Consider the following 24,889-nt stretch of genomic DNA (forward strand, 5'->3'; position numbering starts at 1 on the left):
CGAGGAGGATCAGGGCTGGTTATTTGCTGCAGTTGAGGATGGCTCTGATGTCATTGGTGGCAGGTATTAGGGCTGTTTCTGTGCTGTGGTTCAGGCAGAAGCCGGATTGAGAGGGGTCAAGTCTGTGGTTCGACTCCAGGTATTCTGGGAGTTGGCGGGTGACTACTTTCTCTAGTACTGTTTTCAGAAAGGGAAGGAACAAGATGTGGCAGTAGTTCTTGAGGTGGAATGGATCAGCTGTAGGCTTCTTTATCAAGGGTTTGACTTCGGTGTGTTTCCTGGCTTCTGGGAACGTGGCAGTGCTGAAAGCTGCGTTGATGGTGCTAGTGAGGGGGGTCTGATTCTTTTGTGACCGAAGTTTAAGATGCAATGGGAGCAGGGGTTGAAAGGAGCTCCTGAGTGGATGGAGGACATTATGGAGGTTATTGTCAGTGCTGAGGGGTGTCCAGTCAGTCAGGAGGAGTGGCGGTGGGTCAGTCAGAGGAGAATGGCGGACTGGTCTTGGCGGTTGGGATTTGAGATTTTTGTAGATGTTGGTGATCTTGAAGTGGAAGAAGTTGCCGAACGAGTTGCATGGGGAAGGGGAGGGCTGGATGGTGTTTTCAGCACCGTCTGAGGAGGACAATTCTCTGATGATGGTGAGTAGTTCCTTGGTGTGGCCAGTGGACTGGGAGGGGTGATGATGACTGCTTTCTTTGCTTATCTGATAGCGTGGTAGTAGGATTGAGTGAAGGCTAAGTGGACATGGTCAAAAGTCCTTAACGCATACAAAGGTATAACTGCTAACAATGCTACTGCCAGGTCAACTGTACCGATCAGGAAATCAGTCAAATTGTGCAAATATCTGCCCTTTATAAATTTGTCTTGTCCTTATGGACTAATTCTCCTAGTACTGATGTTAGTCTGGTTTCCATGATTGTTGCAAACATTTTAGAGTCCCTGTTGAACAATGAAATGGGCCTGTAGGAGTTCAGAATCTAACTTGGTTAAAGTATTAGTGATATGGCTGCCTCATATCAGGATGAGGATATCTTGACATGTTCTTTGCAGTATTGACTTAAATAGCAATTTTAACACTGGAATCACAGGTTCCATAACCCCCCTACACAATTTGCCTGGCATGACACCAGGCTTGCCGTCTTACAGTTTCTAAGTCCTTTTCTGGCCCTTCTGATTTCATGTTCACTGACCCTTTCCAGGAGCTCTCTTATTAATAGGGGTAAATTCCTAATTCATAACCAGCTTTTCAATATATTATCTTCTATTTCACGCTCATGTTTATACACTTCTTGAGAAAAATTAGGAAAGACTTGAGTGATATCTTTGTTACTGCTTACCATCCTTTCATCCATCCTTTGTATACATCTAATATTATTCCTCATTCTCCATGCTCTTCTTCACCAAGTGAGCATCTTCCCACTTTTTTCTCCGAACTCAAAATGCTGTATTTTTCTTGTTTCCTATCTCGCCCTGTTTTTATCCTCCAATTTAAACCTAAAATCAAGTTTAGCTTGCTTTAACTGTTGTTATACCTCCGGACTGCTTACATCATGTTCTAATATTAGCATTTCTGGTTCCCTGATCCGGTATAGTGATCAGCTTGCTTCTTCTTTCTGTAACTGCATGGCTGTTCTAGACCAATTAGGGATCATACATCTCAAAGCTTTGTATGAATCCAAACTATGCCCAGGGAACAGCTGTTTGATAAAAAAAATCTTGAATGTCCTATCAGTATTTTTGACAATGTGTCATCCAACAACAATTTATGGTCCATCTGGGAGGAATATACTCGCCATTAAAGGCTAGTTCCAATCACACAACAGAATTATCAGAAATATAAACATGGGTATCTTTAATATTAATCAGTAGGTCAGTCGATAACTTTTGTAGTGTAGTTCCTATCATCCCAATAGGCTCTGCGCTTTGGAATAATACCTTCAATAGTATAGGCCTAGAGCAGACGTTAACTAGGTCTACTACTGTCGATATTAGACTTAAAGTTTTGGGTTTGCCAGCTTAGCTCAGAGTTCACTAGAAACTTTCTCGAATGTTCAGGAAAGAATTAACTCCCCTGATTAGACAAGAAGGGATTTAGTTTCTGACAACCATAGAACATGACAACTTTGCTCTCCCCTAATCAAGAGTGTATCTCGAGAGTCGTGTGAACAAAAGGCAATTTATTTTACTCAGTCAGTACGTGCATTCTTAGTCTCATCAGATTGTAGAGAAAAGGAAGAGACGGGCGTGTTCAATAAAAGATGTTATTTATTGATCAGTCTCTTTTCTCATACAAGAGAAATGGATCGATATTATTGCAATACTTATAGTTAAGTAAAGTGCATACATTAAAAGCAGAAGTATAAAATAATACTGTAAAAACATTGATATGGTTTCTAAGCCATATGAAGGTTTAAAATGAATAAAATAGATTACATACATATATACATTTGACTAAACGTACTCAACTGGTGTTTCTTAATACGCCTACCCCGTGTACCTGACCTAAGTCTAATGCGTGGGCGGGAATAGAAAGTTACAGTTTAAGTTAAGTTTGTTTTTGCCAAGTGACTGACTAAAGAATTCTCTGTGAGGGGTTATTCAGTTCTGTACCTGGAAGTTAGGATGAATGAGGGATGGTATCTCTCTCTCTGGTCTCGATATTCCAGGCTGCCTGCGAGGGCTACCCGGAAGCGCCGGTGCTGGATCTCTCGGCAGGAGAAAGCAGCGCGTCTCGTTCTCAGCGCGTCAGGAAGGCGGGGCTGCGCCAGCGGGGTCTGCTCTGCTCTGGGCTTCGGCAAGTATGGCTGCTCCGTCTCGTCACCACCGCGTGTGTTTGCATAGGGCAATATCGGTAATATTTATACCTTTAAGGTGCCGAGATTGACGTAAGGATGGACATAGATACGTCAATAAGGATGTCATACGACCAGGTCGTTAGCACATTCTTTTGCTGAAGTTCTCGGTGAAATCAAAACAATGGCCGCAGGGTTTTTCCCAGGTTGTCATAGGTTTGATTTGTTATGAGAACTCCGTATGCCTTATCAGGGGCTGGAGGAATATCGCTTGTCTAATTAGATCGCAAGCGTTATGACCTAATCAGATAACACGTTCCTGTGCCGTAGTGTGGCTTCGTCAGATAACGGTATCTGCATCATGGGGGTTTGCTGCCTCATGGGCTGACTGCTAGTTAACTTGTTGGTTTGTTAACCAGAATAGGGTCAGGAATAGGGGGATCGATTCAGAACCTATAGGAATACATCACACCCACTCCACGCTAACTATGGACATATTTACTAATCTAGGCATAGTAAACATAGTACAACATACTATAGGGTATTGTGTATACCTTACCACCCCAAAATACATAAATGCATTTTGAAATTTTCAAATATACGGAAAAATTGCAGTCACATGTATTGTATGCACTCAAGCTGTAGAATAATGCTAAAGTAATTATGCATTTGTATACATTATTGCTATTTTGTATATGAAAATTTACACATGAAATGGCTCTTAATACAGAAAAAAGGTTCGAGACCACTTCATCACAGAATATAATAACAATGAACATACCAGCGGGCAGCTAATGTCTATAAGGTATCTAAAAAATAGAAATCTTAGTTCTCTAAGAATAGTTCTTACTTTAAGCAGAAGATAGTGTCCCGAAAAATATGCAAAAATATTTTGGGGCTGCTGAAAAAATTGCTGTCCGTGAACTGGAGGGAAAATTGTTCATGTGACTTTATTATCAAAGTTGAAGGCCAAATTCAGGGAACGCCGTGTACGGGCTTGTTCAAAAGTCTCTATTTCTGCTCTGGTGAGAACATCATATCATTTAGGCTTTCGAAAAAGTTGTCAACAGCTTCCTGGGAGAGTTCCACTAACTCGGAAATAGGTGTAACCATGCATTCATGCGCATGATTGTCTCCATTGACATTCTGATTTGGATTGCTGACAGAAGGTCGTACCTGATCGATGCTGCTTTCATCTTGTACTTCACTACCCCTTAATCGTAGTGGTGAAGCTTCCACGAATGCCGTCATCAGGATTGGTAGCCTTTGAGGGCAGCACAAAGCGTGAGCCGTGATGGGACTCAACAATGTTTCTGCATCCATTGGCGCATCCGATTGTAGCGTCAGACAGGTGTCTAGCACGCATTCTTCTCCGCATAGCAGGCACCTTAATACAGGTAAAACACATCGTTGCCACATAGGTCGAAATGATAGAAACCAAGTCATGTTCAGGTCTCTAAGCCGGGATAGTCCCAGGATTTTTGATATCCGGTCCCGGTATCCAATGGCTAGGATTGTTTCTTCCCTTGTCGCAGGTGTTTTGTCTGTGACATGGTTTGCCATAACGAAAAATAAGGACTAGGAATAGGATTCCTGCAATCAGTCCTAAAATGAGGGGAAGTCCGCCAAAAAGTCGAATGGACGAAGTCTGGAAAAATACCCAGTATGGCTTTGAATGGTGTTAATGCCATCGAAAATACTGTCTTAAATACCTTTGAGACCCCAGTGGTATCAGAAATATTTAAGATTTCGTTCAGGATTTCTGCGAAATGTATGGGGGAATTAGTTGATAACAATGAATGTATCTCTGCAGTCGTCCTTGTGACTTGTAGATCATACGTTTCCTTTGATGACGTGAGCCTGGTAGGCGTCTGAAGAAGCACTGTTTTCATTCTGCTTAAAGTATCTATTCGAATAGAAGTAATTTTCAAGTTGGGCCATGCCCTTGCCTCCCTGTCTGGAAAGGAGCTGGGGAACAATGAGTGTCCACAGCACTTGACCTTCGCAGTCGTAGTTACTAGATAAGGAGTCCCGGGCATAAGACTACAGCATCTGCGGTCTACAATTAGAATGTAACTCCCATTATAGAGTCTTTGAAAGAATGGTTCTATCTCTGTTGCAGGTGCGCCTTGCTGGTGACATGAAAGGTTATTTGAATTCCCCTCACAGGCTCCATGCAAACTAATTCCGTTACACAGAAGTGTGCCGCTTAGTGACATCGCACAATTATTGCCACTAAGAAACACTTTCTGTCCTTTATTACTGACACATGCATGTGAATAGGGCAGGTTCCATGTTGTTTTAATGTACCCCTTTCCCAATTTTTCGTACATGCCAGCCTGTATATATTTTTGGCAGTATTGAAACCTGAAGGTTGATATTGGAATATTAATTATCCCGTGTATTATCCATTCACTGACAGGTCGTTCTGACATTGTCACTGGTAATCTCTCAAGTTTCTCAATGCTCAGGATTGTATAATCAGCTCCCTTTTGTGCCATACTGATGTGTCTATCAGTAAGGTTAAAGATTTGGAATAGTGACGTTGTGTTGATTAAACGCCAAGGCACATAGCCTGAACGCAGATTTTGTAACGTCCAGCCAAGCTGTACAATAGAACGCAATTGAGACTGACCGTGTTGTAACAACAGTAAGTCTTGCGATAATATGTCGATTGCTGAAGACACAATGCTGTCCAAAGAAAAAATTCTGGAGGACAGAGTCATTAACCCATTGTCCACTACAGAAAGTGATTTTTCCAAATTAATACGGTCAATTTCCCGTATTCTCTCTGCTGTTTCAATTTGAGTAACCTTCCAGGCCTCATTGTATGCTGCATATACAGAGGCTGCTATGAAACGCTTCTGACGCTGTTTGCGTGGTCCCATAGTGAAATCACGCAAGTCAGCACCATCAGTAAGTAAAGTTAGGTGTTGCTTAATTTCTGCCAGTGTGGAAGTTTGTAGCCATTGAAGGCATAATTTGCCCACACTGTAGGTTGTTATTATCCCTGGATGATGTCTTTGAGGATATCTAGGGCCTGGCCTGGTCATTTTGAACCCCTGTGTTTTGTTCAGGAATCTGTCTTGACAGTTATTAGTATCTGTGGGCCAGATCAACCACTGTTTCCAATATCGATGTGTACTGTTTTGGTTTAATACATAATTTACGTCTATCTCTTCTTCTGTAGAACTATTGCTGTTCATTGTTGGTTTTGGAATAGACGGTTTATTTAAGTCTTTGATTTTGGCTAGGCCAAGACAGGTGGTTTGTTGAACAGTGTCATTTAAAAATATAATTTGTTCTGGGATCATGCAGGCTCTAAACAAAGATTCTATACCCTGCACTTGCCATTCTTTTGTAGCCCAAACACTTTTCAATTCAACATTTTTGTCCCAATAATCAAAACCAAAAGTATTCATTTGTTCGAAGAATGAGTCTGAATATATCAATTTTGTGTTGGTTATCATGGTCTTTGTCCCTGTCTTATTTGACAATTTGAAATAAAATGTTTCAGCATTACTTGTGTTAAAACCTGAAAAGTATGAATATTTGTCATAAACGGTTCTTGAGCTTCCTTTTGGAGGTGTTGCACAATGTTCCCATTGATTATAATTTAAAACATTTCTAGGTTGTGCAGATCTATGTAAAAAATGGTTACCATAGTGGTTATAGCAATACATACTATCATAATTTGTAGAACCCTGCAAATAATCATGTTTGGTAAATTTAGCAGACATCACTAAGTCAGACATCATATTATTAATGCTTTCAAAGTCCCAATCATCAGCAAATGAGTTTGGTTTTACAAAGTCACTCAATGAGATCTTAATTTGGTGTGGATATTTCAGGATTTCGACCGGACCATAAATTTCGTAGTCAGTGTTGTCCCATGCTACCCCACCCGGTATAGGATTGGCTGTGAAGTTGACTGAAGAAAGTTCTCTTTTCTCGACGTGTGAAGATGTGTGTGGTTTGAGGATCAAGTTGATTTTCTGACTTGCTGTGTCCATTTTAGCATATTTTCCCTCAATGAAGCGTCCCAAAGTTAGTACCATGATGAGCCAAAGTATGAGGATAAATGCACCAAAACCCACCCAAAATTCAATCCATGGAGAAATCAGATATGTTTCTTTCAGTTGTTTCAAAAGTTCTTTAGCTTTGTCTTTAAAGGTTTTTGATGATGGCTGTGTCTTTGATTCACTGAAGGCTTCAGAGGAATCATCGAAGTTTATGAAGTAGCCGGATGCAGTTCTGTCAATTGTTCCAATTGGTTCAGGATTACTGTTTCTTGCATTTGCACTTGGTACTTCATTATAGATTGGTGTGTCTCTGCTAAATGTTTTTATTTGGGTTTTCAGAGGTCTAAGTTCCATTGCATTGTTGCATAGTCCTTGTTGTTCTTCTGTAGGCGTTTCGAATGTGATGAGCCTCTTAGTTAGGACCTCTGTACTGGTAGCAAACCTTGGTGTTCTGCTACTTATGGGGAGTCCACTTGGCCTACTATTTGTTATCGGCCACATGATTGTGGTTTTACCAGGTCGATGGATACAACTCGGTTCTCCTTTTTACCAGCAAGCGGCGGTAGTACAACTGATCTTGTCCCGTTGACAGACAAGACAGGAACTGCTTTTCTGTAAGAAGGCCCAAATTCCTTCTTTACCGCGATCTTTTCTCTGACTAGATCCCCGACTTTTGGAATCCAGACAGGTCTTGCTGGGACAGGTGGTGGTTCTTCAGTGGTTGTTGGCTGCTGTTTCAACTTTATGTTGCTCAGGTCTTTTCTTGTTTTGTTTAAGTCCTGCAAAATAGCCAAACGGTCTTTGATATCAAAGCTTTTTTCTTTCACCACTGAAGTCTGACTATCAAGGTCAGAGATCAACATCCTAGTTCCAAATAATAATTCGTACGGACTGAATCCCTTCAGAGAATTTCTTGGCAAGTTATTTAGACTACGTTGGACACTTATTAGATGTTTGACCCACCCAGCTCCCGAACCTAATATCCTTTCCGTTATAGATTGCTTTATGCCTTGGTTTTTTCTTTACACCATCCCGTATCCCTCAGGAAGGAAGTGAGAAGATTCCCGCTGTGCTATGCTCATTTGGTCATGTTTCCCATCAGGCTGGAAGGCTAGAGTGAAAACAATGATCAAACGTAGCATGCTCTTAGCGTATATGCCATTTAGACTCGCAAATCTTTGTATACCAGTCCAGACGTCAGCCGAGTGCTGGTGATCTACATTATAAGTGGAAACTAGCCTGTATATGTTAATTGCAAGCCTTGCTTTTTACTCTTGATTTTTCCTGGAGTAAAACGACGAGGTATTAAACTGTTTCTCTCCCCACTGCGATCTCTGTTGCAGTTTGGGCAGTTTTTCACAAACATGGTGTGATGCAGGCTCATGCCTGGCCACCAGTACCGTGATTGTAATTCTTCCAGAGAATCTTTTAGTTTGAGGTGTCCGGGACCCTCGCCCATATGTGCGTCTGCGATTAACAAATGTCTCCTGTCCATGTTTGGAATCACTCTATCCCCCACTCCAGGGATTCAAGCAAAAGGGACGGAGTTTGCATCGATTATGTATGTATAATTGAGTGGATAGTTGATCGGTAGCGCTGAGCAGTCGCCTTTTAACCACTTGGATGCTAAGGCATGCCCAACACTCCCATTGAATTTCCATTGAAATCAATGGAAACTCCATGACGAGTTACCCTTGTCATTAGCACTGAAGGGGTTAATGACGTTTTCACCGCCAGCACTGTTTCACCGTCAATGTATTTTAATGTACGCTTTTTTCGAACTACGGGAGCTGATTTAGTGGCTGCCGTTGTTGCTGTTTCAGCCAATGAATTCCCTGCAACGTGAACGCCATCACGCTGATGACTCAGTGAGTGTGTCACGTGAGTCTTTGGTAGTTCTTTTTGTAAAAGAGCTATTTGTTCCCAGAGCAGTTTCTGCTTTATTGTTGCATCTGTGTCATCTTTGTAACCGTTTTGAATCCATGTCTGCAAATCCTTGTTATATGATTTGACGCAGTAATATGAATCTGACACTATAAGTGTCGGGAATTCGCGATCCGCATTATCTAGCGCCATTTTCAAAGCTAATATTTCAGTTTGTTGTTCTGAATTAGTTTCTACTGAGTGTGTTTTTGTTAATAGAGGTTTTAGTTTACCTCCGCGCCACACTTCTTTTGTAATCCCACATGTGGGGTTGTATGCTTGTTCTCCCCAAACGGAGGGTTGAGCATGTCCGTCTGTATAAATTTCACAGGCGTAATGTCGTAAAGGCAGAATGTCGATTGGCAGAGGGAATGTTCTTTCATATTCTAAATTTTCCATTTCTTCTAGTTCTGGATCAAAGTAATAGTATACTTTGTCCGTTGTGATTGAATTCACCCATTGTATCCATTCCGGATCCAATGTTGTTGTTGGTAAATTACACGGTGTTGTTAGTGCCTCAAAGGCTGATTCTGCTGTTCTGACTGTGATATGTCTACCGTCAGCTTGATCTTTTTCTCTAGCTATTGCGGTTTGAACTGCATGAACAATTTCTTCTTTGTTGCTGAATTTCTGTTCAGCTTCTGTGTACAAGTGTGATTTGAATGCAATTGGTACCTTTTCTCCCTCATTAGAGGTCAGGTATGTGAATCCGCATCTTCCTGGGATGACTCGAATCACAAGATTGCGTGTGTTATCACGTGTTTCTAATTTTGTTTTAATTAGCATGTCTGTTTGTAATGATCTCAAAATTTCTGTGTGTATTTGAGTCCAATTGGTTCTTTTAAAATCAGGTTTTATTAGGTCATAAAGGGGTTTGACCCTTTCTGCGTAATTTGCAATGTATGTTCTTCCGAAATTTAGGAAGCCTAGAATTGACTGTAGATTTTTTAGTGTTCTAGGTGCTTGGAGTACGGCACATTTTTCTAGAAAATTGTCAGCCAGGCTTTTGCCTTCACTTGATAATTCATATCCTAGGAACAGGACTGTCAGATGGGCAATTCTGGATTTTTTAAAGTTGAATTTGTAACCCTATGCTGCGAACCCAAGTATTATGGTGTTCACTCTCTTCAAGTGAGTATCCAAGTCATCATCTGTTAAGTAAATGTCGTCGACATAAGATAATGCTTCATCATCATATATTTGTAGTAATTCTGTTACTCTCGCTGAGAATACTCCCGGGCTGTTCTTGTACCCCTGGGCTAACCGACAGAATTGTTTTTGAGTGCCATTTATTGAGAACGCAGACAAATATCTGCTCTCTGGTGCTATGTTTTGACAAAAGAATCCATTAGAGATGTCTAATGTTGTTTTGTATTTTTTGCGCACTATGTTATTCATTAGTGCAGCACTATGCGAATTTTGCACTGCAAAAGTTTTGCAACATGAGTTAAGGTGTCGGTAATCCAAAACTAGACGATATGAATTGTCTGGTTTGGAGACCGGAAACAAAGGGTTGTTCATTTGTGAGGTGCAAGTTTCAATCACCCCCTGGTATTCTAGCTGATCTAGAATTTCTTTTACCTGTTTTTTAGCTTCTTGCTTAATTGGGTACTGCCTTTGTGCAGTAGGTTGTGATTTTAACTGGATTTTGTGAGGAGGAGAGTCCTCATCCCATCCTACGTGATTTTTATATAAAGCAGGAGCTTGAGCAACTGCCCACTTTCTAGCAAGTGTGTATTTTTTATGAATTGGGATATGATTTGAGAAGGCAGGCATAATTATTTCTTCGCCATGAGGGCACTCCCTGACAAACTCTGGTGGCCAGTCTTTTTCAGCTAGAAGGATGTCATAGCCCTTGGAGAGATTATCCCAAAATAGTCCCCTTATTTTTCTAGTCTTATCGTATATTTTGTGAGGTTTGCTAACTCTGGTGTCTGCAGTTTCCACTTGAAGATATTCATTCGTGTCCACTGTCTCCAGATGATTCATAAGGACTTTGCGAGCTATGCTCACTTCTGCTGCGCTGTCTAGCATTGTCTGAGCCCATTCTCCGTTTTTCAGTTGTGTCCTCAGTATTCTCGGCATTGTTAACTACCTTAATACTGGCTACCTTCTTTTTTGGAAATTGTAATTTCTTTTTTAGATGAGCAGGTTCCTTGTCTTTGGACTTGGCGTGCTCTTCTCTTTGTTCTGATCGTCCTCTTCTTTCCGATTTCTGCGAGGAAGTCTGAAAAGATTGAGAGGGACGTGTATCAATGTCTTGATATCTATCAGGCTTTTTTATATTATCCCTATTTCTAAGGTTATATCTTTTCCCAGAGGGGTCACTCTGGGGTGACCTGTGTCTTTGGTTCGGAGATTTTTCTCTTCGCCTAGGAGACCTTCCTCTGGACTGGAATTTCTTTAGGATTGGATTGTTTGTTTCCATCCCAGCTCTTTTTCTGTGATGTTGAATTATTATTAAAAAATATTTTTTCAGGACTTTTAATCAATTGTGGTTTTACTGGTATTCCACCTAAACTGTCTCTACCTAGTTCCTCATAGGATTTTTCTATGATTCTGGCAATTTCAGCTGGTTGGTCTGCTATATCTGTCTCCTTTAACCTCTGGCGGATCGCCACGTTTGCTGCTTCACCCTTTATGTTGGCTAACAATATAGCCGAGACCTGCTTGAAGTCTTTTAGTAATTTCATACCAAGAGTTAAAGCGGGTTCTGGACCGTATTCATCTTGAATTTGTTTTAGCACATCTGGTATTACCGAAATGGATGGAACACCGTGCGTTTTTGTGTAAATGGAAGCAAAGACTGTACCCCAAGTGTCACAGTCCTCAATGTGTGGTGCGATTCCCATTGGAAGACAGATAGTCAGAATCCTGTGTTTTTCTAATGGGGTGGTGTCAGGAAACACCGCCTCTATTTGGGTGATTTTCTGTGCCAACCAGAATGGTATTTGTTCCCGTTTAGCCGGTACTTTACCTAGGCAGGATTGTATGTTCTGTGGTGTAATTTTATTTGTGTTCCCCTGGTGAGGGGTCAGCTGTGGAATTTTAATCGCTGGTTGAATTGTTGAAGTCCGCATCACATACTGGACTAATTGTCTGTGTATTTTTATTAGTTGTTTTAGCTGTGTTAAAAGGTTTGCTGCAGACATCCCATCGATGTCTGGATGTGGTGTGTATCCGGCTAGGACCGGCCACGTTGCTCCTGGTCTACCTAAAGGACCGAGCCTGGTGATGTGATTATTATGTTTTAGGGCGCCATCAAATAAGAGCAGGTGCTCTTGAAATTTGAGTGGTACTTCCACCTCCTCGAAAGGAGTGTACGTTTCAGGAGGTTCCTCTATTTTGTAATAGTGGAAGTACTTTGTTACAGCATTTGCTGCTGGAAAATGTATCCATGAATAGTATACCTCTGTCTGCCGATATTCGTGTGCCTCAATTACGAATATGACTGTGCCACCTCTAGGTGTCAGTCCATTTTCTATAAGTTTTAAGGTTATAGATTTCCTTTTGATGACCGGGATGAGTATTATATCCGGGTCTGCGTCTTGCATAGTAGCATCAGCTGCTGCGAGTTCAGTTGCTATTCTAACTGTCTCTCTTTCTTCATCACTGTCCATTTTACCGACAGGATGGTTATTTTGTTTGCAGATTAGGTTTCTTATGGAAACGGAAGATTAGATGCACAATATTTTGGAACAGTGTATCCTTCAACGTTGACTAAACCAAGTACCATACATAGGAGTTTCCTCCTGCGAGGTTTGGCGGATATTTACCTTTCACCCACTCCAGACGTCTTTGGAGTATAATGGGAAAAAAGGGGTCTGAGTGAGAAAGCACGACTGAGTTACTCTAAATGTCTTACGTTAGTTTTATCGCCCTTTCCAAACACGTTGGGCGCCATGTAGTGTAGTTCCTATCATCCCAATAGGCTCTGCGCATTGGAATAATACCTTCAATAGTATAGGCCTAGACCAGACGTTAACTAGGTCTACTACTGTCGATATTAGACTTAAAGTTTTGCGTTTGCCAGCTTAGCTCAGAGTTCACTAGAAACTTTCTCGAATGTTCAGGAAAGAATTAACTCCCCTGATTAGACAAGAAGGGATTTAGTTTCTGACAACCATAGAACATGACAACTTTGCTCTCCCCTAATCAAGAGTGTATCTCGAGAGTCGTGTGAACAAAAGGCAATTTATTTTACTCAGTCAGTACGTGCATTCTTAGTCTCATCAGATTGTAGAGAAAAGGAAGAGACGGGCGTGTTCAATAAAAGATGTTATTTATTGATCAGTCTCTTTTCTCATACAAGAGAAATGGATCGATATTATTGCAATACTTATAGTTAAGTAAAGTGCATACATTAAAAGCAGAAGTATAAAATAATACTGTAAAAACATTGATATGGTTTCTAAGCCATATGAAGGTTTAAAATGAATAAAATAGATTACATACATATATACATTTGACTAAACGTACTCAACTGGTGTTTCTAAATACGCCTACCCCGTGTACCTGACCTAAGTCTAATGCGTGGGCGGGAATAGAAAGTTACAGTTTAAGTTAGGTTTGTTTTTGCCAAGTGACTGACTAAAGAATTCTCTGTGAGGGTTTATTCAGTTCTGTACCTGGAAGTTAGGATGAATGAGGGATGGTATCTCTCTCTCTGGTCTCGATATTCCAGGCTGCCTGCGAGGGCTACCCGGAAGCGCCGGTGCTGGATCTCTCGGCAGGAGAAAGCAGCGCGTCTCGTTCTCAGCGCGTCAGGAAGGCGGGGCTGCGCCAGCGGGGTCTGCTCTGCTCTGGGCTTCGGCAAGTATGGCTGCTCCGTCTCGTCACCACCGCGTGTGTTTGCATAGGGCAATATCGGTAATATTTATACCTTTAAGGTGCCGAGATTGACGTAAGGATGGACATAGATACGTCAATAAGGATGTCATACGACCAGGTCGTTAGCACATTCTTTTGCTGAAGTTCTCGGTGAAATCAAAACAATGGCCGCAGGGTTTTTCCCAGGTTGTCATAGGTTTGATTTGTTATGAGAACTCCGTATGCCTTATCAGGGGCTGGAGGAATATCGCTTGTCTAATTAGATCGCAAGCGTTATGACCTAATCAGATAACATGTTCCTGTGCCGTAGTGTGGCTTTGTCAGATAACGGTATCTGCATCATGGGGGTTTGCTGCCTCATGGGCTGACTGCTAGTTAACTTGTTGGTTTGTTAACCAGAATAGGGTCAGGAATAGGGGGATCGATTCAGAACCTATAGGAATACATCACACTTTATTTCGGTCACAACGGACCATAAAAGTACATAGTTAAGTACATACATGCGAAGGCAATAAAGAAAATAAATAACATGAAACAATACAAGGACAATCACAATCATATATTTACATTATTGACAAGGTTAAAACAATGCATCCATCCCATCATAAAACCAGATTCAAAATTCAATATAGTTATCGACAATAATCATTAAGTTTTGTACAAATATTCCAGCTGTCCAGTTGATTCAGTAACTGGATACTTTCCTTTTAGCCAGAAATAAAAAGAGAGGAAGTAATTTCTGCACAGAAGACGATTAATTTAAAAAACGTTTACGTTTATGCCACATTCCGTTTAAAAAACGGGAGACGGCAAAGACAATAGGGGGATGGGTGTCATACTTTAGGACTCTAAAACCTTGGGAGCAATGTCTAAAACCTAGGTTTCTCAAATCGGTATCACCCAACGTTTGCGTACAGCATGATAGACAGGGCAGAAAAAAGACATGAAGTTCCTTTTCAAGGTTGTGTTTACATGCTGGACACTCAGTGTTTTTTTACTGTCCCATTTGCTAGCAAACGACATAAAAGGAAGACTGCCCATCCTGAATTGCATATATAATTTCCTCGCCAGTGATGGATAGATCAAGTCTAGGAAGTCTTCCTTTTTGTAGTCCTCTTTTACTCTAAGACACTCAATTGTCAATCTTCCAACTCTAGAGCTCACAAGGAGAGACGATAAGTTATAGTGCCTGTAATGACGAACCAGGTCAGCCCTGGATATTGCCGGGCATGCTACATCTGGTGTTTCCCAAAGCTCGGGCCGTCCAATCCTGCTGCTGATTGCCTTAATATGTGTTAGCCACTGTGTTTTCTTACTCCTCATAGCAACCCAAACCTCCCTAAATTTGTTTCTATAGGAAGCTAATTCAGGGACTGTCCATAGTCTTCTCCAATACGTAAGTGGCCTTAATGCCACTTCCTCCTCAATAGGAAGTAGCCCTAGGTCCATATGGAGGGGGACTAGCAGAGTACTAACTGGAAGTCCCAACATATTCCTCATAAATGTATGCTCTACCTTCACGAGGTTGGTAGGCCTTTGGTGCCCCCAGAGTTCCGCCCCATACACGGTGGCCACCCTAGCCTGTAGTTTATAGATTTCAATGACAGGGGCAGCTGGCTTGAACTCAGACACTCTGTGCATTTTCAGTATCCCCCCCGCCACTTGGGTTAACTTTAGTGCTGCCTTTGCTAACTGGGTATCCCATTCCAGGTGTTCCGATAGGGTGATGCCCAAATACTCAAAATTCTTCACTCTCTCAAGGGGAGTGCCGTCCAAAAGTGCGTTTGGGCGCGTCAACCTAGGGGAGTTGAAGATCATAAATTTAGTTTTAGCTAAATTTATCTCCAGGCCTCTCAATGCACAGAAATCGGCAAAGCCATCCAGGGTGTGTTGGATACCCGTTGATGTCTTGGACAACAACAAAGTGTCGTCCGCGAACATCAACGCGGGCACCCGACCTGATACTAGCCTCGGGCATCACTGTCCTTAACTCCAAGTAGGTGGTCTATAAGCCCATTAATATATAGACAGAATAAGGTGGGGGCCAGGACACACCCCTGGCGCACCCCCTGTTTCACCAGGAAGCGTGCTGACAGTTCTCCGTGCTTCCCGCACCTAACTTGTGCATAGGTCTCCTTGTGGAGCCTCATTAGCACATCCAGAAGATATGGTGGGATGCCAAGATCAAACAATATATTCCACAATTTGTCCCTAGGGACCAAATCAAACGCAGACCTCAGGTCAACAAAGATGAGGTAGAGGCTGCCACCCTTTAATATCAATCACTTTGGGCCTGATTCACAAAGATAAATGTACACCTTTGTGTAGGTTATGCTTTTTCAGTATTCACAATACTGCATTTTAGTAGTAAGCTTACGAGTGAGTAGACTCTGCTGTCAAGTTGAAGAGCTCCACACGTGAATACAGAAAAAGCATAAACATACACAAACCTGTAGGTTTATCTTTGTGAATCAAGCCCACTCTCTTTATGCTTTAAGTCTTAAAGCCATATGTCAATTCTTGGAAAGTGACTTTTACTGTAGAATGTGTAACTCCTATCTGACCTTGCTTTCTCATGCAGGACATCATACACAGTCTTGCATTATATATTTTTTAAATTTTGCAACTGTGGAGGAATTCATATGTGAATGCCTAGTAGATCCATCCAACTTGTTATTAAATAATACATTTAAACCCCACCCCTGCTACAATCGGTGCCTTATATTAGATTAATGCAGAGGAGAGGCTTCTCAGCAGATTTGGATTATCCACACTCAGACCATATTAGCCAGCACATGCTAAAATGGAGGAATTTGCTTTAATTGTAGCCATGAGCCATTTTGGCAAATGTATCTTGTTTTATTTCCAACACCTTTACACTTTTCCCTTTTCTTATTATTATTAGTTGTCTCAGCATAGTTTGGAACTTTATATGTACTTTAGTGCATCATGAGCAAGCTCATCCATTTTCTGGCCCAAAGCCACTGCCTTTCTTTTGTCACAGATCAACTATCTGATTTGACAGAAAAGGTAAATGATTGTAATAAAACAGTCTTTGCCTGTAGATCTCATAGTTAGTATTCATTCTTTAAAAGTCAAAAGTTTGATTAAGGTTTTGGCAGAAAAGGAACATGGTGGAAGGTGAAAGTCCTGCAGAGAGACCGTGCTATGCCCCTGATTCCCTGGAAAAGAGGTGAGCGAGTGTACAAAGTGGACATTCTCTAGCAGACGAGTCCGGTCCAATATAATTTCTCGTACCTTTTGGCACATTCCTGACCTGCATGTCTACTTGTGAGCGGAGTAATCTTGTGGGGGCCATACAGCTGGTCAGCTGACTGAGCGTAGCATAGTTGCTAGGTGGAGACACAGGGTAACAGCTCGTCTTCTGGGACTGCACAGGCAGTAACAGTACAGTTGCTGCACGCCGAGCACAAGAGTGAGGGAGAGCGAGCGAAACAAAAATTCCTAACAAAAATGAACGAGTCCTTCTGTAGCGAAACTGGTGCTCATTTAAAGCGCTCTGATGCCCAATGTCTCAGGTCTAATGTGAAAGGGAGCTCAGACTGCCTGTATCATGTGTTGCAAGCTTGGATGTCAGCAGGGGAAAGAAGAGCTCCAGCTGAAGCAACAAGAGATCTCCATTCTCTCAGTCAGGAAATTAGAAAAAGAAACTTGGCTATACCAAAAGTAAGTTAACTTTTGTTATTGGAGCAGGGGTAGTGTGTGGATTAAAAACTAAGGTGAACAGATACTCACTCACATCTAAAGAAGACGCATACAATTTTATAAAAGGGCAAAGTAATTCCAAATAGAGAAGCTCAAACACCCAAGTACTGACGAGCAGACCCCTGTGAAGAGTCTCAAAATAATCTTTAAGAAAGGTGCATGAGTCCGTAGGGTCAGGGAAAAGTGCCCAAACCGACTTTTTCTTTGCTCTGTTTATTTAAAATAGTAACTGAGAAAGAGTCAGTCAGGAGATAATTACCCATATAAGGACCAAAGAGGGATAGCAGCTGTAGTATAGGCACCAAGAAAGCGACCAGGAAGGAGGCTGACCTGAGAACGCTCACAAACCAAATGATTACACCCCACCTGCATGAAAGTAGGAGTTTCAACCCTAAAACTCACAGTAACTCGATGAGAATACCACATTGTGGCAGGTATGCAGAGTTCATGGAGCTGAGCTGGAAAGTAGCACAATAACCCCAGAAGACACACAGAATCTGCAAGGTGCTAGTGCAGCTCAAAAGTATCAAATTGAGGATCAGCAAGGGTATGGTGACTGAGTCAGGAATAGTGTATCACTGATTCATGGTCTATCCATGGAGATTTGAAAGAGTTTCACAGTTTCAGAAAAGAATCAGAAAGGTTTTCAGGAGTTGCGATCTATTTATTTTTTTTAAAGCTAGATTACTTAACCCTTCATACACACGCCCAAAAATCTAACTAAAGTGACTCTAGAAATAGAAAGATCATTAAAGGGAAATAGCAATAAGTACCAAGACAAAAAATTTCCAGAGTCTTTAGAGAGACTAGAGAATCACTCCAGAAGGAATAAGGTCAAGATATTAAATGTCTCAGAGGAAAGCAAAAGGGATGACTTTAAGTCTTTTTCAGTCTCTCTCATCAAGGAGGGAGTGTTCAAGGGCATGTGTAAATCAGTTTTAGAACTCAAAATACAGAGTGCGCACAGGGATGTGTTACACACCAAAACCTAAACCGCCAGAAGACCTGAAAACTCAAGACAGAAGGATAATTGAATGCCCCCTCCCATAAGAACAGGGAACACCTGGGAAGTCCATGCTGTTTCTTTGTTGACTTTTGTGAAATCTCTCTGAAGCTTCAGTCATGGCAATGTGCATGAAGTGGTTGTAAGTCTCTCCATTCCAGAAGGAGATAGTAACCTAATAAAGCACTCTGGCTAAAACAAGTACACAATATATGTCTTTCATAGTCAAAACCTGTACCATACAATTAATTGGACCATGTATTCTTATATGAGTAGTTAATTCAAACCTACAAACGCATTCTTAAATGTGAACACGGTACCTGTGCCAGACCGAAGATCGTTATTACTGGTTGGATTTTACATTTTAATTGTTTGTAGGAGGAATGCAGCTGCATTATTGCTTTCAACCTTGGCACACAGTCTGTGTGAAACACCTCGTTTGAGAGGATGAATAATCAGAATCCATAGCCTAACAAACACTTAACTGATTGATAGTTTGAAAGTCAACCAAATTAATGTAATTATCTCACCATGTGTTAGCCATTCATATTTGACACCTCTAAGTGACACCTTAGTGGCATGTCAAAGTTGCCGGTCAGCTTGATGGTAACAGCCCCTAATGGGAGTCAAAACTAAATAACACTTTAAATTAGCATTTTTGACTAAGGCCTAGTTATAGGGCCCTAAATTACGGATGAGGTCAACAAGTTCAATGTCAAAAATTCAAATAGAAAACAATCTGTGTGAACATGACAGGTAGATTGAATTTTAATACTGTATCCTGACGTCTTGCTTTATATTTATCCTGTCAGTGGCAAGGAATCTGCTCTCGATAGGCATTTCAATGTTGCATGTATTTTGTAGTTTATCATTTCTCAGTTTAGTTTCTACGTCCCCTTTCTGATGTGTCTTTTGTCTAACAGGAGTGCCTCAAACATGTGTTGACAAAATGAAGAGGGAAGCAGACGGCCCAGGAGGCAAGGACTCATAATGGAATGGCTCTGTGTTTTAAGCGCTCTGACATGGGCTGGCTATTATGTCCTAATGGCTGAGCAGTAGCTACTAACTGCCACAAATGTGACTAAATATGGCATTATGCTGCAGGCACTATTTCTACATACTTATATTTCAATGTAATCAAATGCTCACCTGTTAATTTCATAAAAAAATATTTTTAAAAAAAGAGAAAATGCGATAGCTAGCATGTGAATCCCAAAGGTCAGCATCAGTTCATAAATGAATTATAGCTACATTAAAAGTTGGGCCATGAAAAATTGTCATTTGGTTGCTTTGCAAAGCGATAGGTGCAAAATCCATTTAAAATTCAAAGAGCCTCTTAGCAACCCCTGATATGCATTTTATCATTGCAGTACTAAAACACGCGTAACAAAAACAAACATAGCACACTAAAGAAAAGAAAAATAAGTGTAAAAATAATAGGTATTGCTGGTGTTGGTTCTGCCCCAAATATACCACAGATTACCTTTATCTGCCCTCACGTGACACCTCTAAACCAATTGCAGGTCACAAACTTCCAGTTCCCTAAGATGCTTCTCATGCTCACAATGGTGACAAACACTATGAACCTGGTTACAAGAGGTCCATTAAATTGTGATCCCAGGACACAAAACTATTTGTATATGGATAGCAAATGTAAGTGATTTAATGCTTATCGCATCTAGTAAATACCGGATGCAAATAAGTTCACAACTTCTGTTACATTTCGTCAGGACAAATATTCTGGAATTTAACTGGGGAAATGGTCTGAAAATTACTGAGAAATGCAAATTTTGGTTAGATATCCACCAACACCCATATGTTAATCCCCAAAAAGTCAGAATAGGAAATAATTTTCACACCCAACATATTCCCAACACCTCGGTGTCAGATTTAATTAGCTACAAGAATGATAACATTCAACAATGCTCACTCACAATGGGCCCTGTGTATCCCTTCCATTGCACATCAGCCATCTTAAGGTGTATCCACTACTTTGAAGCTTCCAATGGAAATTGAACCATTGTCTCTCTTAAGGAGTTTTAATTAATGAAATGTGTGCAAGCTATCAGTATCTTTAACACAAGCAACAAAGCTGATGATCCCCTCTCATCAGTTGTATATGGTTGTTTGAAGTGCTCTACAAACTAATTTCAGCTCAGATTCCTAATAGAGAAATCCTGTTGATTCCATAGCCTTGTTTACATCTAAAGAAAATGTCCTCTTCATGCAAAAATGTGATTAAGCTGAACCCATATGGGTTGGAAAGACAGACTTATTTCTTGCTGTTGAGCAGGGGATTGTGGGATGTATTTCGTAGCAAAGATGGCACTATCACTAATGTAAATGAACCAAGTGAGATGTGACTTCAAGCCTCATATAGAAGGTTTTGAAAAGCATTGATGCTCATCGGATTTTTTTATGAATATGTATAACTCCCGACTGAGGTGTGAATTACTCATGAATTTCCAGGAGAAAGACGCATACATATGTGTTTCATGAGTAAACGTTTTTTCTCTTTGGTACAACTGGGAGAGGTGTGGTGCAGTGGGCAGAGCGGCTGCCTCTGGAGGTTGGATCTCCGGGGGCAGCTCAGCATCATGTGACTCTGGGTAATAGCTCGTTTATTCTCCCCGATGGCCCCTAGCGCCTTGAAACCCTTAGGACGGTGATATGTTTGTGGGTTAGAAATAGGAAAATAACTTCTCAAGGAAAAGTCTTCCTGTATAAGCCCCTTGCTTTACTTGAACACCGCAAATGAACACAAGCTGACTCTTGCAACTTTGTATATTAGAGTTTGTGAGCTCATCAGCTAATGTGTATTTAGTGCAGAGAATACGTGCTTTGTCGGGAATTAACATATTTGATTGGAGGAGTGATTACAGATCAATAACCGGGGCGAAACATGCAACAATGTTGACTAAATAAAATACATAGATGGCGGTTTGTTAGATGTTTACAATGTTTTTTATATTGTGATACTGTAAAGGACCATTACAACTATTTTTATGTGTTTGAGAGAGGCAGTTAAATGTTATACCTTGAGGAAAGTGACCTTTTTGTAATTTGGAGAAAATTTAAAGCTGGTGGAGCTTCACCTGCATTTTCCACCAAGAAAGAAATGAAAAAGGCCATAACATTTGGCATTTAGTATTTCATATTCTGGAACAAACTAGAAAGTATTCCATACCATGGCCTCTTCGGAAGTTACTAGAATGCATAGGCAGTGCAATAAACAATGTGTAACATACACAAAGAGCTACTTTCACAAACTTTCACCACATTTCCCTTGTCTCAAAGAAAGAGTAATTACATCTTTGACATTTTTAATGGAAAATGCACCCATAGGAAAGAAAAATAACCGCTGTTTTGCCAAAATGATGGGCTTCAATTATTCCTTGACTCTCTTGACCCAATGGAGTAAACTACATTGACGATGTAAGTTACTCTGCCGCACTAAGGCAGGTGCTGACTGCCAAATTTAGAAATGTGCGCCATCCCAGTGGACATTTTTAGCATTGGTAAGAACAGCTGTCATGGCGGTTTCTGTCAATTTTCTGTTTTTTTGCCATATGGCTCCGTCAACATGAAGGAGATGTATGGAAAATATACGTTTTTTATTGTAAAAAAGAAAAAGCAGGCTAGTGAGGGGGTGTTAGAAAGGGGTCTCTAGTTGGCAGAGGTTTGCACCCTGTCCAAGTTGGGAATAACACTGCAGTCAGGGTACGTCAGATACACACTCTAAATTAAGCTGAGCCCCTCTGGGACCTTGCAGACTTTTAAAGCCACTTAACAGGCTGCCAGCCATTTATCTACATCATCCCCCACACTGAAACTGGGCACCCTATATTTGGGAATATAATGCCTGTGCTCCTGCTAGGCCATTGCAGGTATGCTGACACAATTATTGTTGTTGCTGGGCCCCACTTGCAGTGCTCTTATGTCCAGCTCTCTTAGGCTGAGCTCAGGGGCTATAGTCCTCTCCTCCATGGTCAGCCTTTTCTCCTCCAGAACCTGCTCCTTCTCTCACTTGGCAAGCTCCGATTTCAATTTCCTTTCCTGTTTCCTGTCCTACAACTCCTCAGGGGATAAGTTCCTACATGAGACACTGCTCCCTGCTCTGGAAGCAACTACTACAGCTGGCAAGTTGTTGGCTTTTTCCAGAGGCAGTCCCAAATCCACATCGGCATCCAGGGTCAGCTACTCGTCCTTCTCAGGAATTTCTTGATCCCCATACTTGTCATCAGCCCTGCACCATGGGACTCTGCCCTGGCCCTTAAGGCTTTCTGAAAGTCAATCTTTCTGGTGACACCTCATTGAGACATGAAATTGCTTGCAAAAGACATTCATCTGAGCCACGGTATAAGGCTCCAACTGGGCCAGATGAAATTCCACAACTTCAAGTGCAGGTGCATGTGCAGGTGCTGGCCCTCCAGATTGAGACATGATTTAGCAGAAACAAATCGAAAGGCCAATCAGGGAGAATTGAAAATTAGAAAATGTCAATTAGCACAGGACAGACAAAACTTTTTGCAAATCATGAGGAATATGTTTGAATTGGTCTAAGTATAGAGTTGAATTGAACACTGAATTACTATAAGGTATTACACAAACACAAATCCTATCCTTACGGCTGATCACCAATGTTAGAAATTGAGTTTCTAGTTGGTAAAGGTTTGCATCTGCTCCAAGTAGGGACCAATGCTCACCCTAGTCAGAGTAAGTTAAATACACACCCTACATTAACCCATGCTCACCTTCTGGTAGCTTGGTACAGAGCAGTCAGCTTTAGCTTGAGAGTCCATACATCAAGTATTCGAGTAACTTTCAAATTACACTAACTTGATGAGAATACCACAAAAAGGCTCCACACAGGTTTAGAACAAAAGCGTTTATTCATCTGAGTAAAACAATACCACAATGACAAAAATCCAATCAGTAAAAGTCGAGATATGAATTGTTAAACAATAAACGCAACTACCGTGCTTAGAAGTCAATAGCACTAAAGGTTACTTGAGTTTGTGCTAGACTGGGGTAAATCTGAAAAGTGAAGCCAACCGTGATGGAGTGCAGGACAGCGACAGTTCCAAGCAGGTCTTGCTGAAGTTTTACCTTCTCAATTTGAGCCAGAAGTCACGTTTGTGGGGAAGATGTTTGCCAGGAGCACAGTGAGTGTTGCTGGCGATGGCCCACAGTGTGTGAAGAGCCACTGGGCATTATGGACAGACAGGCAGGGGCCTTGCAGTCCCAAGGGACAATGCTGCTGTGTGAAGAGACAAAGATGCGCCAGCTCGTGTGGCTCCTTCGTACGAGCGACGCAGTTCAGGAGAAATTGGGCCTGTTCACGGCTGCAAAGAGCCCATGCTTAATGTAAAGGGCCCAGGAGCTGTAGATGATGAAAGCAGCTACATCTCCCAATTTTGAGGCCTAGAGCTTGGAGGGGCACCTCAGCCAAGGGTAGGACTCACAGAAGGCAGAGTCCGGCAGCTGCAGCAGAATTGTAGGAAGTCTTCAGTATCACTGATACTTCAGAAGAGCAGGAGTCAAACCAGCAAGCCCTTGGAGTCACTCTGGGCTCAATCTTTGTCCTCAGCAGCAGGGCAGAGGTCATCAGGCAGTGTAGCAGCACAGCAAAGCAGAGAAGCATTTCCTCAGAACAGTCAGTCACACCAAAGTGGCAATCCTTTCAGCAAAGCAGTCCTTACTCCAGCAGAGTTCTTCCTAGGTCCAGTAATGTACTGTTGAGATAGGGCCAGAACCCTGGTTCTTATACTAAAAGTGCCTTTGATGTAGGTGTAACTTCAAAGGAATCCTCTGAAGTGCATAAAGATCCCTTTTCAGCCTAGCCCTGGCTACATATTACCCGTAAAGTGTAAATCAGCCCTTCATTTGAGGGCAGGACACACCCTGTTCGGGTGTAAGTGTGAACCACCTCTCCCTCTTCCTGCCCACAAAGGCTATCAGTATGCAGATGAATCTTCTGTCACACCCAGTCCTTCCTGTGTTATGGCTGTCTAGAGGGAATGCACAAAGTCAAGCTGTCACACAACACAAATGTGTATTGGAGACAGGCTACAGGCATACAGATCTTTATGAGCACTGAAATCCCATCAGTCTATTTGTGCCGTTTCTAAAATAGTAGTGTTCGATCCGACTTTGCCAGAAAAGAGGATTTTTCATCACGTTTCCAATAATATTCACCATGACAGAGCTACTCCTTCTCAATCAGGAATTACAGCTTAAGAGTGTAATAAAGAATTCCCAATGTAACCTAAGAGAGGTGTAGCTCTCACATTAGTGGAAAACCATTTTAGGTGTATTTCACTACCAGGACATGTAAAACTTAAAAGTATATGTCCTACCTGTTACTTACGTAGCACCATGCCTTATGGGCCACCTAGGGCCTACATTAGGGGTGATATATATATAATAAAATGGGAGTTTGTAGATTGGCAAGGGGTTTTAAATTCCAAGTCGACATGGCAGTGTAAACGTCACAGGCAGGCTATGCAGTGGAGGGCCTAAGACATGTTTAAAGGGCACAATCAGTGCTGTAGGCCAACTAGTAGCATGTAATATACAGGCCCTGGGCACAG

At 41.5% G+C, this 24,889-nt stretch overlaps 1 protein-coding gene across 1 annotated transcript in view; it reads left to right on the forward strand.

Moving 5' to 3' along the window:
- Positions 1-24,889, forward strand: part of TRDN (triadin) — an 865,465-nt gene that overhangs the window by 273,059 nt on the left and 567,517 nt on the right. The window contains exon 4 of the mRNA XM_078647890.1: positions 19,220-19,273. Coding sequence (XP_078504016.1) covers positions 19,220-19,273 — 54 coding nt within the window. The remainder of the gene's footprint in view (positions 1-19,219; positions 19,274-24,889) is intronic.

The sequence above is a fragment of the Lissotriton helveticus genome, chromosome 6 (assembly GCF_964261635.1).
Source record: "Lissotriton helveticus chromosome 6, aLisHel1.1, whole genome shotgun sequence".
Classification (NCBI taxonomy): domain Eukaryota; kingdom Metazoa; phylum Chordata; class Amphibia; order Caudata; family Salamandridae; genus Lissotriton; species Lissotriton helveticus.